The sequence below is a fragment of the Nomascus leucogenys genome, chromosome 4 (assembly GCF_006542625.1).
Source record: "Nomascus leucogenys isolate Asia chromosome 4, Asia_NLE_v1, whole genome shotgun sequence".
In the NCBI taxonomy this organism is placed as follows: domain Eukaryota; kingdom Metazoa; phylum Chordata; class Mammalia; order Primates; family Hylobatidae; genus Nomascus; species Nomascus leucogenys.
Genome location: NC_044384.1, coordinates 105,767,797 through 105,784,783, shown reverse-complemented (window position 1 = coordinate 105,784,783; position 16,987 = coordinate 105,767,797). Strand labels below are relative to the sequence as shown.

General features: G+C 48.7%; 1 protein-coding gene across 2 annotated transcripts in view; it reads right to left on the bottom strand.

The window, feature by feature from the left end:
- Positions 1-16,987, bottom strand: part of SLC6A20 (solute carrier family 6 member 20) — a 38,556-nt gene that overhangs the window by 10,811 nt on the left and 10,758 nt on the right. The window contains exons 2-7 of one of the 2 annotated variants that reach the window (XM_030811968.1): positions 13,612-13,752; positions 11,545-11,636; positions 8,297-8,524; positions 4,996-5,106; positions 3,705-3,946; positions 2,698-2,860 (exon numbers count right to left, since the gene is read on the bottom strand). In XM_030811968.1, the coding sequence (XP_030667828.1) occupies positions 2,698-2,860; positions 3,705-3,946; positions 4,996-5,106; positions 8,297-8,524; positions 11,545-11,636; positions 13,612-13,752 (977 nt within the window). The remainder of the gene's footprint in view (positions 1-2,697; positions 2,861-3,704; positions 3,947-4,995; positions 5,107-8,296; positions 8,525-11,544; positions 11,637-13,611; positions 13,753-16,987) is intronic. The other variant, XM_030811969.1, reaches the window with a different exon arrangement.

Here is a 16,987-nt window from a genome sequence, read left to right as displayed (position 1 = left end):
ATAAGAAACATTGGACCCATAGATCCAGGAAGCCCAACCTCACCTAGGCCTAGAGTCGATAAATAAAAATATATTCATGCCATGTCTAGATTGCAGAGGCCAAAGACAAAGAGAAGATCATGAGAAAGAGAAAAAGCTGCTTGCTTACAAAGAATAAAAGAAAATTTCAAGAGCAACAATGGAAGCCTGAATCACATGGCAAACATCTTCAAAGTGTTGAGAGAAAATAACTGTTAACCTGGAATTTTCTACTCCGAGGAACAATGTCTTTAAAAGATAGATGCCAATTATAGAACAAAATTTAAGAAAACTGTTCTAAATGAAAGTATTTTAAGGAAAAACCTTTGGAGATGCTGGGATGCAAGAAAGAATGGTGAACAAATAAAATGGCAAACATGTAGGTAAATACAAGAGCTGTATAAAATAACGATAATGTCATGTCCAATGTAGGGGGTTAAGGAGACAGAACTAGACAACAATCATTTAAAGTGGGAGAGATAAAATGAAAGTACCCTAAAGTCCTTTTGAATTTGGGGAAGGAGGTCAAGATACTGTTTAACTTTAGACTTTATTAAGTTAAATATGAAACGAAAGTTTCAAGAAGAGAAATCAAGCAACCAAATTCCAAACAGCAGGGAATAAAGTGGAATGGGGAAAGAAAAGAAAGAAAGAAAAAAAGAACAAAAGCAACAGGAAAAACAAAGTCTAGATAAATCAATAACCAACCATGTAATTCTTGGCCGTAGAGCCAAGCTCAAAAGTAAGTGAGGAAAACTCCCAGGTGCCAAAACCATAAAGGAAAGTTGAAGTGAGAGCACTGAACAGGTGCTGAAGCCAAAGGACCTCATGGGTCACCTGAACAGGACCTAGGCCTTGAAGGCTGGGGTTTAGGGGCTGGGGTCTGATGCCTGCCTGGGGAAGCAGGCTCATGCCACAGGCCAGTACAAGCATGGAGCTAGGGCTGAACAACCAGGAGAAGAAAGCATTGCTTCACCCATGAAATGACCTACAGTGGTTGTACCCATGAAACAAAGTGCCAAACAAACCAAACCCAACCAACCAACCACCCCAAAAATATCAACCTGCAAAGTAGCTTACTGGCAACCAGAGCCACAGGCCCTCCCTACTCCCTATCCTTGAAAAGCATTACCTAGGAACACTCTCTAGAAATAATCTCTAGAAGTATTTACATTAAATATACGAATTAGACAAATATGCCCACTATCACTTCTACTCCCATATGCTAGAAGTCCTAGTGAATACAATAAGAAAAAGGGAATGAGATATAAGCATTGAAAAGAAAAATGCAAAATTCGATCTGCAGGCACTATGATAGTTTAAATAGAAAATTGAAGCAAATCTATAGATAAATATGAGAATAAGAGAATTCATCAAGATTGCTAGATACAAGGTCAACATGCAAAATATTTTGCTTTCTTTTGCAACAAAAACAAACAATGATAGAAATGAGGGGAAAAAACACCATTCCCAATACAATAAAACAGTAAGGTAATAGAAATCTAATGAAAGATGTGCCAAGGTGTTCATAGAGAAAGTTAGCTGAAGACTATTTTAAAAGACTTGAGTGAAGGAGAGAAAGTATGTTCCTGAGTCAAATGTCACAATTCGAAAGGTACTAATTCTCCCCAAATTACACTATAAAATCAATGCAAGTCTAGTCAAAATTCCCTAGGAGATTTTTTTTTCCCAATGAAACTTATCAAACTGATCCTCCAACCAATGTGAAAAAATAAAGGTCCCAGCACAGCAGAGATAATTCTGTAAAATATAAAGATGACTTTCCGTAGCAAAAATTTAAAAAAAAACCTCTAAATATCTATTAGTAAGGGAATGGATAAACAAATCTCAGTATATTTGTGTGATGGAATAAAATGCAGCATTTAAATGAACAAATGAGGTTCCACATGCATTATTATGGACAGATCTCAAAATTAAAATGCTGAATGAGAGAAGTATCTTTCCAGACCATTTATACCCATTTAAAAACTGCCGACATAGGAGTGCAAAAGGCTTGTTGAAAAAAGAAAAAAGAAAATAAAATAAAAACTGCCAACAAAACAATGATATTATTTAAGAACACATAGATGGGTAATAGAAATATAAAAATGAAGGTTCTTGCCTTTGGTGAGTAGGGGGAAAAAAAGGGAGACTTTTTAACTTCATCTCTGAAACGTTCTTTTCTTTTATATAAAAAAATCTGAGCCCAAAATGACAAAATATTTACAATTGATCTTTCCGAGTGGTATATATATGGGTGTTTGTTATTCTCTCTACTTTCCTGTATTTTAAAAGCTTAGAAAGACAAAAGAAACGGGAGGCTGAGGCAGGAGAATGGCGTGAACCCCCGGGGGGCGGAGCCTGCAGTGAGCCGAGATCGCGCCACTGCACTCCAGCCTGGGCGACAGAGCGAGACTCCATCTCAAAAAAAAAAAGAAAGACAAAAGAAAAAGAGAGAAAGGACAGAGTGTTCCGCCAGGAAGTTTATTATAACTAGCATTCTCGAGCAGCCCTCAAGAGAGTGGTGGTAAAGCCTCTCTTCTCCTTGGAGTTGCAGGAAAAGTAATTCAGGATCTTACTTTATTTTTATAGACCTTGCCTATCCAAGTCAGCAGCTCCCCAAGGTTCCCATGAATGTGTGGAGAGAAGCCAGTCCTCGACCTTGCCTGGGCACCTTACCGTGTCTAGCTCCGACTCCAAGCTGCAGTTTTTGATGTGCGGGAATATCTCGCTGTATTTGCTTGGGTAGGCAGATGCGAGGTAGTCCTTCACTTGCTCCAGGTTGCTGGCTGTCAAAAAGCCATCTTCAAGTTCAAAAGTGTTGGTCAGCAGCAGACTCACCCTGCAGAGCAGACCATCGGATCAACTTTCACTGATCAGAAAGGCAGCTGTCACCAAAGCCTCCCGTCAGCCTCTTCTTTTCTGATTAGGTGAGGAAAGGGAGTCTGTTGCTTGGTGATCTTTTAAAGGGCAGGGTAATTTTGAATGGCACTGAAGAAGCCTCAGATATGAACAGTGATGACAACAGGCACCAAACTCACACAGTGAGGCTATTTTAACCTCTGGACCAACATAGTCCAGCAGAAGTTTCTGTGCTGATGAAAATGCTCTCTATCTGGGCTGTCCAATTTGGTACTCACTGGCCACATATGGCCACTGAGCACTTAAATGGTGGACACTGAGCAACTGATTGAAAGTTACAAGGGAATGTACTGAAATATGAATTAAGTTGTTTAAATGTGAATTAAGTTGCATTGATTTAAATGTAAATTTGTAAATAGCCACTTGTGGCTAGTGACTACCCAACTGGACAGCATACCTCCTGGATGATGTCTTTGTATTTTGGGCAAGGGGCCACAGAAAGTGAATCCTGCGATCTGTGGCTCAGCTAGAGGCTTCTTGGTTACTTTTGAGGTGGGGGAGATGGGGTAGAAGAAACACAATTTGATCGTTGTATGTCCTATTACACCAAGTGCTCGCAACACGTTAACGTGCCCTCATTCCTGCCAGGCAGATGTTGACATGCCCCAGGCCCCCCAGCAACTGGTGGTGGTGTAGGGAGTCCGAATGTGAGCCCTGGATTGAGGACTCTAAAACTGGTGCACTTTGCCCCAGCCCTTGCCCAGGCGACCCTTCAGCTCAGAGCTCAGGGAGGCCTGGGACTCGGTGGGACAGCCCAGGCTTACTTCTTCAAGCAGTTTTCATAATTGAAGGTGGCCTTGAAGCCATAGATGGAGAAGGTGACGATGCTGGCAAATATGGAGGTGAAGCTGTTGATGAGGGACACGATGATGGCATGCTTCTGGCAGTTGCTGGATGGCTCATTGTAGCTGGCGAAGGCGATCAGGCTGCCGAAGCCCAGGCCGAGTGAGAAGAAGATCTGGGTGGCTGCATTGATCCAGGCTTTGGGGTTGGCCAGCTGCTCTATCTGGAAGGCCAGCAAAGACAGGGCTGATGATCCCTGGGTGGGATCCCAAACGCTCAGACCCGCAACAGGAGAGTAGCCCAGAGAGGGGAAGGAGCTCACCTACAGCACACAGCCATCAGGGGCACCCCTAGGGCTGGAGATCAGCTCTCCTGGCTCCATCCACTCCCTGGCAGATGAAACACACAGCTCAAGCTGCACACCTCCCAGGGCTAAGGTGCTGTGGAGAATACAGGTGCTATGTGGAGGATATAAGGTGCTTCATATCCTCTACAGCACCTCAGCCATAGGAGGTGTGTAACCAGAAGCAGCTATGCTCACCACTATATGCCAGTGTGGAGGTGTGCAATGGAATACTGCAGGGTAAAATAGTCAAAACACAAATGGAGCCCTGATTCATAGGCAGTTACTGCACAGGTCTGGGCACTCAAAGAGATGGAGGGGGTGTGGCCTGGCAGGGGAGGTCTAGGTGTGGGTTGACTCTTGGCACTGACATTAGGGGGCGTTTGGAGTGGGGAAGGGGAAGGATGACACAGTCATTTTATTTCCAAGGGCTAGATTTGTCAAATGAAGAACTTGCCCCATCCCAAAGTCAAGAGTGCACCCTCCATGGATGAACCCTGGGTGTGGGGTGCATGGAGAATGGGTGGGTTGAGAAACCCTGTAGGGAAACAGGTGCGTGGAACCATGTGAGCAGGCAAGCAAGATGACCAGAGTGGTGCTCATGGCGAAAAGCTTGGTCCACAGTCTGAAAGGGGCTTGAGGTGAGGCGGTGGCAGGGGTGCAGCAGATGGGGGGCAGTGAGGATGAAGAGGAGAGGCTGAAAGAAAGACTTAATGCTCCAGAATTAACAGGGAGTGGGGATGACCTGGCTGAGGTGGTGATCCAGCGACTGCAGGTACTCCACACTCCTGCCACACCCTGGTGGGCTCACATCAGCTTCCCTAGGTACAGCGTTGGCCCACTCTCCATCTTTCCCTCTTCCCACCCATCCTGGAAGGTGGCAGAATGAGTGAGGGGTGCCCTTAGGGCCCTTCTGCTTCAGCCCGTACCTTGGGAGTGAACATGAACATGAGGCCATTGGTGGCTCCGTGGAGCGTGAGGCCCCTGACGAGGTAGATGATGAGCACGCAATAGGGCAGTGACGCCGTGAAATACACCACCTGCGGGCATCAGAGGGCAGAGTCGGCCTCCCGAAGCAGTGGGGTCCACAGGACAGACCCGCGCCCCACGGAACACCACCACATCTGAGGTATTCAGGCTGCACCGCCCAGCTGCTGACAGCTGGAAAAGGCATGGAGATTCTTGGTCACACACAGGCTCTGGGTTAGGGCTGGGGAAATGGGCTGGTGGGATGTGGTCGCTCACAGCTGTGACCAGCACGACATTTCTTATTCAGTAGAGAAGAGGCAAACAGGTACCGAGCCTCTGCCTTCCACCGTCCCTTCAACCTGACCTTATTCCGGAAAGGATTTGAGGTTACCCACAAAAACACATCAGTCACATTAACATTTCAAATTGCTAGATAAAGAAATCAGCATGAAAAAAATATATGGGCAATCCAGTAATGAGCCCACAGGAAAAAGCAGCCCATAGAATCTGTGCATGAGTCTCTACCCAGTTTCTGAGCCAGATTCAGCTCTGAGCTTCCTGGTGGCCTACACACAAAGCAGCAACACAATTAAAAGGAAAAAAAAATATCTGCAGCTTGGAGAAGGACAGATTTCCCCAGGATTGGGGCCTGAGAGCAGATTGGTCCTGAGTGCTCATGCAGGAAAGCAGCGACGTGTAGAGGACAATGTCCCCATAATAAACACAATAGGAAATTCAGATCTGATTTTTATGGCAACCCTCCAGAAAGGGTTTACTTCCTTAGGCTTTAACATTACACCTGAATGGACATTTTTGTCAACCAGATCTTCTTTCTCCACCGACATGCATTGTAAGTTCAATGATGTTTTGTTAATATCTTCGGTGTTAATGGTAGCTTTAGTAGTCACCTGTCATGCTCTGGGTGATTCTGTTACAAAGCCATAGAATACAGACCTTCAAGTGCATGTGTGCCTATCCAGGAATGGATATTTTTCTGTAAATCAACTCATATGTGTACCAGAGCCTCATTTGTAAAGCAAATAAATATTTTGCAAGATTGTCCTTTGTGTAAGAGTTCCCTTAAAGTTTGAGTCTCTCTGTGAGAAATATGGCTGGTGGCCCATGTTCAGATGGGCTTGAATTACACTTGGCCCTCCCTTCCTATTGAGGTGTGGTGTCATCTTCTCATCCATTTTCAAGGCCACCAGAATGGCACTCTGTACCCTGTCACCCAGGGGATGGCAGGTGGAATGTGGGGTATGTTTTTTATCACTGCTTTTATCACTGCTTCTTAGCTGAGGTTGTTGTAACTTGAGAAGAGTAATAAATCCACCCAAGATTATAAGAAACCAGATAACAGAGATGAAAAGACAGAGCACTCGCTCATGACCAACATCTATCACAATGGGCACTAAGCAGGCTCTTAGGGCCAGCCCCGAGAATTTCCCTCCTTCCCCCAAGGTGAGCAAGTTTCCTGGAGGCTCATGGAGTCCCTACCAAAGTGACTCACTTCTCCCCAAGTGGGCACAATTGCTGGACACATGATCCAGCCTAACCTATTGGAAGAAACCAATTCTGACCACTCTGCAGAGATTCTGGCAGGAAACAAAGGCGATTCCAACAGAGGACGCCAGGAAATGGCACATGGTCTGTGACAAGATTAGCTCCATTTACATAGAACTGTTGGGGGCATTTTTCCCATGGAGAAGGGTGTGGCTGAAGCAGAGGAAATAGATGATAAGAATAAATACGTGTTTTATGGCATGACATGGTCTCATGCAACACATTTCTAAGTGATCAGCAAAAGGAATGGTCTCTAATCTCTACCTCTGCAGATGTTGCCCTCTGATCTTTTGGATCACGATCATAATAATCTGGGAAAGATAAATTACAAAAACATTTTTTATGAGCATGACAGTATGGCCAGGCTCTACGATGGGACTGAGTGGGCTGCTGCAGGTTCTAAGCTCTCTCGGGGAAAGAGCACCTGTGCTCACTCATCCCTCTCCTCAGCCATGGCACAGGGGGCTTTGGGGGCTAAGAGGCTGGCCATCAGGGGGTCTTAGAAACCAAAATAAAATGTCCTACCAGGCATGATACTGGAGTTGTCCCATGGGCCCTGGAATACCATGGGTAGCTCTGGTCTAATGCCTCAAGACATACATGGGGGGTGGGGGGTGACTGGAGGAGGCAACTCAGGTAGTCAGAGGGTGAGGACATGTGGGCTCCTAGGACTCTCAGCAGGTGACAGTTGGAATTGATGACATCATTAAGGCATAGAGAGAGCTATGTGGCTACCAAACCAAGACAATGGGAAGTCTTGGGGTGAGGCTGGGCTTTGCCCTCGCTAGCTGTGCCCTTGGGCAGGTCAATTTACCTCTCTAAGCTTCAGGTGAGTGGGATCATGAAATCTACCATGAAGGGCTGTTGCCAGAAAGAGACAATGTGGGTGCTCAAGCCATGGTGGGTCTACTGTGAGAAGTGACAGTGAATGAGACAGGGCGTGCTAGGCTCCGAGACATCTGCTGAAGCTTCAGGCAGGTGGTGGGTGACGGGAACACTGAAAGCAAACCTTCTACACGGAGCAGACTAGAGCTGAAGGAACATGTCAGCCCCAGTGAAAGCGTGAGCCTTGGGATGCACCAAGAAAGGATTATGGAGATCAAGCCCGACAGCTCTGGAGGGTGATTGGAAGCAGCTTAGAACAAAGGGTCTCAAACTCAGCTGCACATTAGAATCACCTGGAGAGCTTTTAAACCTCCCCCCACCCCTCCCCACCCAGTGCTCAGGACACACCCCAGACTGGTTACTGCAGAACTTTGGGGGGTCAGGGCTAAGGCATGAGATTTTTGAAAGCTCTCCAGAAAATACCAATGTGTAGCTGAGTTGGAGAGCCACTGGCTAGGGTGTCCCCAGGACACATACAATCTTAAAGAAAAGCAAACTCATTGTCTGGTTGTCTGGGTGGTATGGATTTGGGGCTGACTGGTAGAGAAAAACTCTTTTTTTTTTTCCTAAGAAAGTCCCTGTTTTGAGATTTAAGGTTGCAACTTTAACCACCTCTGGCCCTCTCTATAGTCATCTAGTAGGTGACTTGTCCCAGCAACACCATCTGCGCCCTCTGCCCTAACATAGCTGCTGCCTCTCCACTGCAGAGGGCACTCCCTTGGCATTGCCCAGGGTTGGAGACAGAGGCAGCTGCCCCTCGGTGCACCCTCCCACCCGCCAGGAGCACCAGGCTTCTGTGCCTCGCTGTCCCACCTTGCCAGTGGACTCGGTGCCACGCAGGATGCACAGGTACACCACCAGCCAGGCCAGAAGGAGACACAGTGCCGGCTCCCACTGCACACCCCCGTTCTCCTGGAGGGATGGCGAGATATTGAGGGTTTTCCTGTACCAGAAGTACTGTGTGGAGGACGCCTTCTCGCACTCCTCATCGTAGCCCGTGTGGTTACCATTCAGTGGGCAGACAGACCACGGCAGGGGATCCTGTGGGACCAAAGCGAGTGTTATCTAGAGAGGTGAAGGCCGAGGACAAAGGCTGTGGCAGGGGTGAGGGAGGTGGCCCTGAGCGGAGACTCTTGGAAGAGAAGGGTGCTGGTTCCCAAAGGGCAGGTGGCCGGAGTCCCTGAAGGCAGACTGGGAGTTGCAGAGTTTGTCAGGGGGCACGGGTGAGGCAGGAAGGGGTTGGAGGAGGGGGCTCTACTCTCGTTGCAATTCTACAGGTGTTCCTTGAGGACTACTGAACTCTGTGGTGTGTCCCAGAGACTGAATAGCAAATGGACCACGGCCAGGCCAGCTATGATGATGGAACTCCGACCCACAACCTGTGCACAATCAGCTCAGGCAATTAAACCACACCCTCTGCAGCACTGGCCCAAATTGCTTAGGACTTGGTCAATGATTGAGAGAGTCCCTATTTTTTGGCCAACTCAGAACCAACCAGAGAAAGTGACAGAGAGCCCAGTTCAGAGTAGCTTAAGCAGATGACAGTCTTACTGGCTCCACCCTGCAAAGTCCAGGAGTCTAACTGCTTCAGGTATAGCTTGACTCTAGCTCAAAGAAGTCACTAGCACCAGGTTCTCTCGGGCTCAGACAGGCAAGACAGCTGTGGGGCCTGAACCTCATCTCCTGCTAGCTTCCAAACCCAATGTACATTGCAGGAAATGCCATTTGCCACCAGGACTTAGTGAGCACAGAACCTGAGACTTACGCATCTCAGGACTTGCTAGGGACTTGTGGAAATCAACAAAGACCACCCAAGTGAGAACAAGCAGAGGCTGTTTACTTAGGGCTTGCTACAGCAAGGGAGATAGCAGCATCGCTTGCATTTGGCAGGGGCTCCAAGGCAGGTGGGGATTGGGAAAGCTTGTTAGTGAGAAAAGAGAAGGCTCCAGGTGTGCCCCATAGGAGGCTGCTGGCACATCACTTATGAACAAAGGAGCCTCAATGGTGCATGCGTCGTGACCATGACCCAAGGCCAAGTGGTAAACAGTGGTGCTGAGATGGGAGGGAGGGGAGGAAAAATTACTTCTGACTGTGGGGTAGGAGACCCCAACCCTGCTCTTTGAGGACCGGCCCCACATTGATCAGTTTTGCACATATCTGGGTTCTACAAGCCCAGATTTAATTAGACAAAAATGCATCATTAATGGAAGCAAGTCTGACCACCCCACTGGGCTCAATCCCATATTTCACAGGAAACAGAAGCAAGGCCCGGGGTATCACCTGATGGGTCACGGCTACTGTGCCAGTAGGCAGCTGGAGCCCAGGTCTGCACACCCAGACAGTGCTCAGGACTGTCCTGGTGAGGACCTCCATGCCCACCCCTGCAATACCTCCCCAGGGCCACCCTAGCCCTATTGGAATGTGTGAGCTGGTTTCTTGCTTTGACCCATATCGTGTTCAAAGCTGACCACCAACAGTCCTTCCCCTTCCCATGTGCACATTTCTCCCATCCAGAAGTGGGGTCTCTTGCCTCACCCTGTGAGTCTGGGCTGTCCTCCGATGCATGCTGACCAACTGAATACGGTGAAGAGAGGCTGTGTGAGTAACTTCCCGGCCCGGGCCTTCAGAGCCCTGTAGCTAGCCTCTCACTCTCTTGGAGACCAGCTGTGGGACATCCAGGCTAGCTTCCCGAATGATGCAGGTGCAGGGAGAGGGAGGCACATGGAGGGAACTGAGGTGCCTGGTGGCAGCCAGCACCAAGTCCCAGGCAGGTGACAGGGGTCCTAGTAGACCTGAAGCCCAGTCGAGCTGCCCCGGCTGACATCCCCCTGGGCCATTTACAGCCTGTGTGGGACTGACCTGAGTCTGTCCCCTGGACCACCTGCTGATGCCAGCCCGGGCCTGCTTCCCAGGCTTGGCTACATGACCTAAGGCACCTGGGGGTGATGCCCAGGCTGCACCCCCAGCGACTCTGATTTCTGTTTTCACTGGGACTCTGATTTCATTGGGAAGCCAGAGTGGGGTATGCCAAATCAGGATTATTGAAGTCATTCACCCAAGCATTCCTCACGTCCCCACAGAGTCAAGGCTATGCCCAAGCACCCCAGAGGCAAACCCAGTTCAGTCCATAGTCCATGCCAGCCCTATCTTGCTTGTGGACCTTGGGGACAGGCATGTCCCATGAAGGCCTGGCTCAGGGGCAAAGGGTAAGGCATTGGCCTGGTTAGCTCCTGCCTCCTCCTCTGTTCCCATCTGGGAAGAAGCCAAGGTGAAGGTGGTTCCTGGAAGCAGGTGGGGGCAGTGGAGGATGGGGTTCCTGAGAGCGAAACGGCAGGAGCCAGGTAACAGAAATGAGCATGAGCAGGGGAGAGGAAAATTCCTCTTGTCCTGAATATAACACCAGCTCTCTGTGTAGAATTGGAGTTCTTGCTTCTCTACAATTTCCAGCCCCTTCCACGTTTTCTACAGTGTCAGCTGTAGTTATCATCAGAAACATGTGGTTTAAAATGTTTAGGAATGGCCCTATTGTGTTACAGGCTGACAATGGTCCTTCTAGGAGAACTTAGGGGTCTGCAGGGAAAAGCAGCAGCTCAGGCTGGAGTCAGAAACCTGGAAGCACAAGTGGCCCTGCGGAAAGTGGGAGAAGGGGACAGGGAGGAAGAGGACAGGCTGCTGCTGTCCTGCTGGATTGAGGGAATCCCTCCCCACCAGTCCTCTCCACAGATTTCCTCCTAGGCACACTGTGCAGTAGTTCTTAAGAGTGTGTGTGGGGTCACCTCTCTCAGAGAGAATCCACTGAAAGCCACGGCCCTGCTCTGCAAGAACACGCACGCTCTCACCGGTGGACTCTTTGCTTCCAGTGTCAGGGGCCCGGGGAGCCCGGGTGCAGAAGCCCTCCACGTGGTTTGGGGTGCATGGCTTCCCCTCCACCTCACACCACCCACTGGCTCCCCATCCCGAGGCTGCTCACCTTGCCCCACACCCCCTCTCCCGAGTGGGTGGCCCTGTTTTTCTCTCCCTTTCTCCCTCCCACTCCTGTTCTGGCACGGGCCCCGGCTCACCTGGAAGGAGTGGAAGAGGTACCAGAAGGCCCAGGCGTTGACGACGTTGTAGTACATGGAGAGGAAGAAAGAGACCACCACGCTGGCGACCCCTGCGAGGAAGCAGAGGGCCGCGCTGAGGACTGAGGACGGCCCTTCCCCCTCCGCCAGGCCCAGCGTGTGCTCCCAGGACACACCTGTGGCAACCGCCCGGGGGACGGCGAGGCCTCCCTCCACCAGGTTTGTGTGGTTAGTATTAAGCGAGACCAGGCACCTGTGAACACTTAGTAAGGGTGATTTCTTTTTCTCCAACCTCCCTCCTCACCTTCTGGGACAGGAGGCTGACAACACGTTTTTGAGATCTAACTGCCAGGCACTGTGCTAAGTAAGTACTTTATTTGGTCCTCGCAACAGTATTATCTTCATATCACAGAAGAGAAAACTGAGGCCTGGAGCCTGCCCAAGACTACCCAGCTGGTCAGTGACAGAACTGGGTTCACAATCGCATGCTGTGAGAAGCACTGTTGCTGTGAAGTGCCACCTTGTGCCAGATGTACAGTTACGCTCCCTCCTTGGCTCACCAGCGGTTGAGTCACCTGGTAGCCAGGAGAGGGGGTGTGAGGAGGCGGTGGGGAGGGGGCTGCCCGTAATTCAGTCAGGCCTGCACAAAACCCAGGGTGGGGCCTGAGAGCATAGAGAGGGGTGGGAGCCAGCAGGGCTCTGGGGCTGGCCCACACCAGCCCTTGAGAACCAGCGTCCCCTCCTCTCCCCAACCTCAAGTGCTGGGACACTTAGTAGTAGAAACTGGCCATGGTGCCCGTATTTACCCCACGGGCATCGGCAAATGCTATAAACCAGGGCTTCCCCTCCCCACTCCAACTCCACTCTGAGTGCTGGTTGTTAAATATTCACCAGCATCCCCTGGTTGGCACAAATATCTGGTATCTTTCCTATGATGCAGAAGATGCCTCTGAGAAGTCCTCTGTGATTGCTTATTCAGGCAGATTGTAAAACCACACACTTCTGTGTTAAAAATTAATAGCCTAGTGAAACCCCATCTCTACTAAAAATACAAAAAATTAGTCAGGTGTGGTGGCGGGTGCCTGTAATTCCAGCTAATCAGGAGGCTGAGGCAGGAGAATCAGTTGAATCCGGGAGGTGGAGGTTGCAGTGAGCCGAGATTGTGCCATTGCACTCCAGCCTGGGCAATAAGAGCGAAACTCTGCCTCAAAAAAAAAATTAATAGCCATTCAAGACAAGGGGGCATTCTGAGTTCAGAGATGATTTGTGAGAACACTAGACACATTTCTTCTGCATCTGTAACCAGGTCACGTATAAGCTTCCACCCTCTTTGCTCCTGAAATTTCACTCTGCTTTCCTGTCTGCCTTCCTTTCTGGGGCAGGAGGGGTGAGCATCACAGGCCATGGCCACTTCTGGTCAGGGTTCCTTCTGCATGCAGAGGCAGCCCTGGGTCATAAGCAATGTGCAGGACAGGTGGAGGCTGTCCTGGAAGTGCCTGGGGCTCTGGCTTAAGGTCACTCAGGAGAAGCATGAGATGAAACAGTCCTCTCCTGCTGTCCGTGCGGGCCTCAGCCTCACACACCCCAGAGACATTAATGGCACTCCAAAACACCTCAGCAGTGTAAAGAAGATTAAATGAGCTCATGCACATATATCCTGTAGGCTGGCTCCCAGCATGTAGTAGGTGCTTGCTAAAAGAGAGCTGTTATTTAGCAGGGAGCAGTTGGGTGAGTTTCCAGAATGGTTGTTAGCTAGGACTTGGGGTTTCAGCTGTTTCCCTTTTACAGGTGACCAAGCTGAGGTCCAGAGAAGAGAAGGAGGGTGGCATCTGTTCCCCAAGGGGCATGCATCCTCCCTGTCTTACTGCCCTGTGGGTAGGAAACCCAGCTCCTCTCAGCCCACATTCTATGACATCCCCACCAGGCCATTTGTTCACTCCAGGGAAGGGCTCTCTCTTGGGCCTTGTGCTCACCCCTTGATCCCGAAGCTTTGCTGATGGGATCCCACCTACACCTCCATGCTGCCCAGGTCTCTGGGTGGGAGAGGACTGGAGGGGCCCGACGTACCGACACCACTGAGGTACGGGCTGATGGTCCTCCAGGCGCCGATGCTGCCCTGCCGCATGCGCTGCCCCACAGCCAGTTCCAGGTACAAGAGCGGCATTCCCTCCACGATAAGCATGATGATGTAGGGGACCAGGAAACTACCTGTGGATGTCCAGAGCTGAGAGCCAGGCCACCACCAAAAGGCTTTTCTCCACGACCACTCAACCTCTGTGCAAACATCCTTCCATCCTACTGTCTTTCCATTTGTCCATGCATTCTCCTACCTTTCCATCATCCATCCTCCTCTTTCTACTTATCCTTCATCCTTCTTTCATTCCACATTTTCATCCATCCCTCTTGCTGCCATTCCTCTCATCTATCTGTCTACTATTCATTCACCCACTTTCCATCCATCCTTCCATGCATCCATCCATCCAACCATCCATTCATCCATCCATTCTTCCATCTATCTTTCCATCCTTCCATCTATCCACCCTACATCCATCCATCCTTCCTTCCTTCCATCCATCTATATTTCCAACCTTCTATTCATCTATCCGTATTTCCATCTTTCCATCCATCCAACCATCTATCCATCCTTCCATCCATTCATCTGTCCATCCTTCCATGCATCCTTCCATCCACCCTTTCATCTTTTTATCTTCCTACTCAGCCACCTGCCTGTTCGTCCATCCATCCGTGGATGACATGCAGCCATGTCAGTTGTTAAACTCTTTAAATTCATCCTCCCTGGGAGGCAAACTGCCACTGTCCCAAGCTGTTTGAATGCCTTTCTCAATGCCTCCACTGTCCCAGCCCTTCTGCCAAACCCCACATTCCATCTTCTATTTCAGCAACTAATAGTTGATCAGGGCCAAGACAATTGTGTTGTTAAATATGTCAAACATCATGCCTGGATCCATGCATTCAGCTTTCCACCTCTATGCCCTTCCTTTGGGCTTTGTGCACAGCCCTGATGGTGCTCCACATGAGGTAGTGTATGAAACAGACACTTACTAAGCACTTACTCTGGGCCAGCCCCTGGCTGGTGTGGAATGGGAGAGTAGCAACCCTGCTCCCAGCCCTTAAGGTTCCCTGCTGTTGGTGATGGTGGGGAGCCAGGGAGTGTGAATTTTGTCAGGGTAAGCCTAACAAAATGTCCAGTGGGAAAAGAGGGCAGGACTTCTGATCAAATAAAACCCAGACACTACAGCTGCAAAGATTGAGGGCTGATTACAGGGCAAACTGGATCCTTAGTTGTTAAGGTAAACAACAAAATCACTCTGCTTACATGAACATCTAATATTTACCAAAAATGTCTCCATTGTACACACGTGCTGTCCTGTAACCCACTCTTCTCACCCTATGGCATTCCCCAGGCACTCTCCCAATCACAGACCTTTGCATTACCCCTTAAAGAGCTGCATGATGTTCTGCACTGAAAATGAGCCCAGAATGCATTTAATCGATTGTTAGACACTCAGGCTGTTTCCAGCTTTCTGCCATCCTAAACAAAGCTGTGAAACGAAGCCTGGTCCACTTGTTTGCATATTTCCTTGGGATACAAATCCCAGAAGTGGAATGTCTGGGGTAAAGACCAGGCAGAGCCCCCATGGCCACACCACAGAAAGAAAGGCACGAGCCGCTTGCATGGGTGAATGAGTGCCCACACCACCAGGCTTGGAGTTCCTAGCTTCGTCCTGTTCATGTGGGGGCCTGGAACAAGTCCTGCCCTCTCATGTCCAGACACTGCTATAACTCCTCTAGGCCAGGCTCCCTTCCTTTCCTTCAGAACCTTGTTTCAGCACCTTGTGAATTTCCTCTCAATATCAAAGGAGTCCAAGAAGTCATTGGTGGCTCCCAATCGTGAAATATCTGACAATAAAGATTGGGCTCACACACTGAGGCTTTGAAGCCACATTCAAACCCTCAGTGGTTATAAGATAATCCTGTTTTTACGCAGGGTGTTAAACAGTAACTATGTAAGGCCTGGCAAGGTCCAGGGATGACTGTCTCTCTGACAGGGTCTGACTGCCCAGTGCCCATGGGTAGGGTGGAAATCTAAAACCTGATGCCAAGTGGGAACATGAGGGCTGTTTGGCCCTAGGCATTAATCATTTCTGTCACTCCTGCCCCAACCATTCAAATAAACACAGAATCCAGATGAATTTGCTCTGCAATAAATTTTTCAAGAAATGATGCTAGAACAATTGAACATTCATATGCAGAAAAATGAAACTCAACCCATATCTCAAATTTTATACCAAACAAATCTCAGAATGGATTACAGGCCTATATGTACAACTAAAAGCTATAAAACTTATATAAGAATACAGGAGAAAATCTTTATGAACTTGAGTTTGAGGCAAAGATTTCTTAAATACAATGGTAAAAGCACTATCTATGGAAGAAAAGATTGATAAATTGGATTTCATTACTTCTTTGTGAAAGACACTGTTGAGAGAATAAAAACACAAACTGGGAGAAAATACTTGCAAAACACGCATCTTGAGAAAAACTTTGTGTCAAGAATATATAAAGGATTCTCAAAACTCAATAAGAGAAAGAACCCTTTCAAAAAATGTAAAAAAAAATGTGAATAGGCATTTCACCAAAGAATACCTGTCTTAGTCTGTGCTGCTATAACAGAATACCAGCGACTGGATAATTTACAAAGAACAGAAATTTATTGGCTCATGGTTCTGGAGGCTGGGAAGTCCAAGAGCATGGTGCTAGTATCTGGAAAGGGCCTTCTTACTGCATCATCCCATGGCAGGAGGTGGGAGGGCAAGAGGGAGCAAAGGGAGCAAGAGGGAGCAAAAGGGGGCTGAACTCTCTTTTATAACAAACCCACTCTCTCAATAACAAAAACACTCCCAGGATAATGATACCAATCCACTGACGAGGCCAGAGTCCTCATGACCTAATCACCTCTTAATGGTCCCACCTCTCAACCCTGTTGCATTGGAGACTAAGTTTTCAACACATGAGCTTTGGAGGACATATTCAAACCATAGTAGGATGATTCCATTTATATGACATTCTGGAAAAGGCAAAACTATAGGGACAGAAAACAGGTCGGTGGTGGCCAGGAGTAGGGGAGTAGGAAGGGGTTGGCTACAAGGAACATGATTTTGGTGGTAGTTGTGATGGCTAATACTGAGGGTCAAATTGATTGGATTAAGGGATGCAAAGTATTGATTCTGGGTGTGTCTGCGAGGGTGTTGCCAAAGGAGATTAACATTTGAGTCAGTGGGCTGGGGAAGGCAGACCCACCCTTAATCTGGTGGACACAGTCTAATCAGCTGACAGTGAATATAAAGCAGGCAGAAAAAAGTGAAAAGGTGAGCCTGGCCTAGCCTCCCAGCCTACATCTTTCTCCCATGCTGGATGCTTC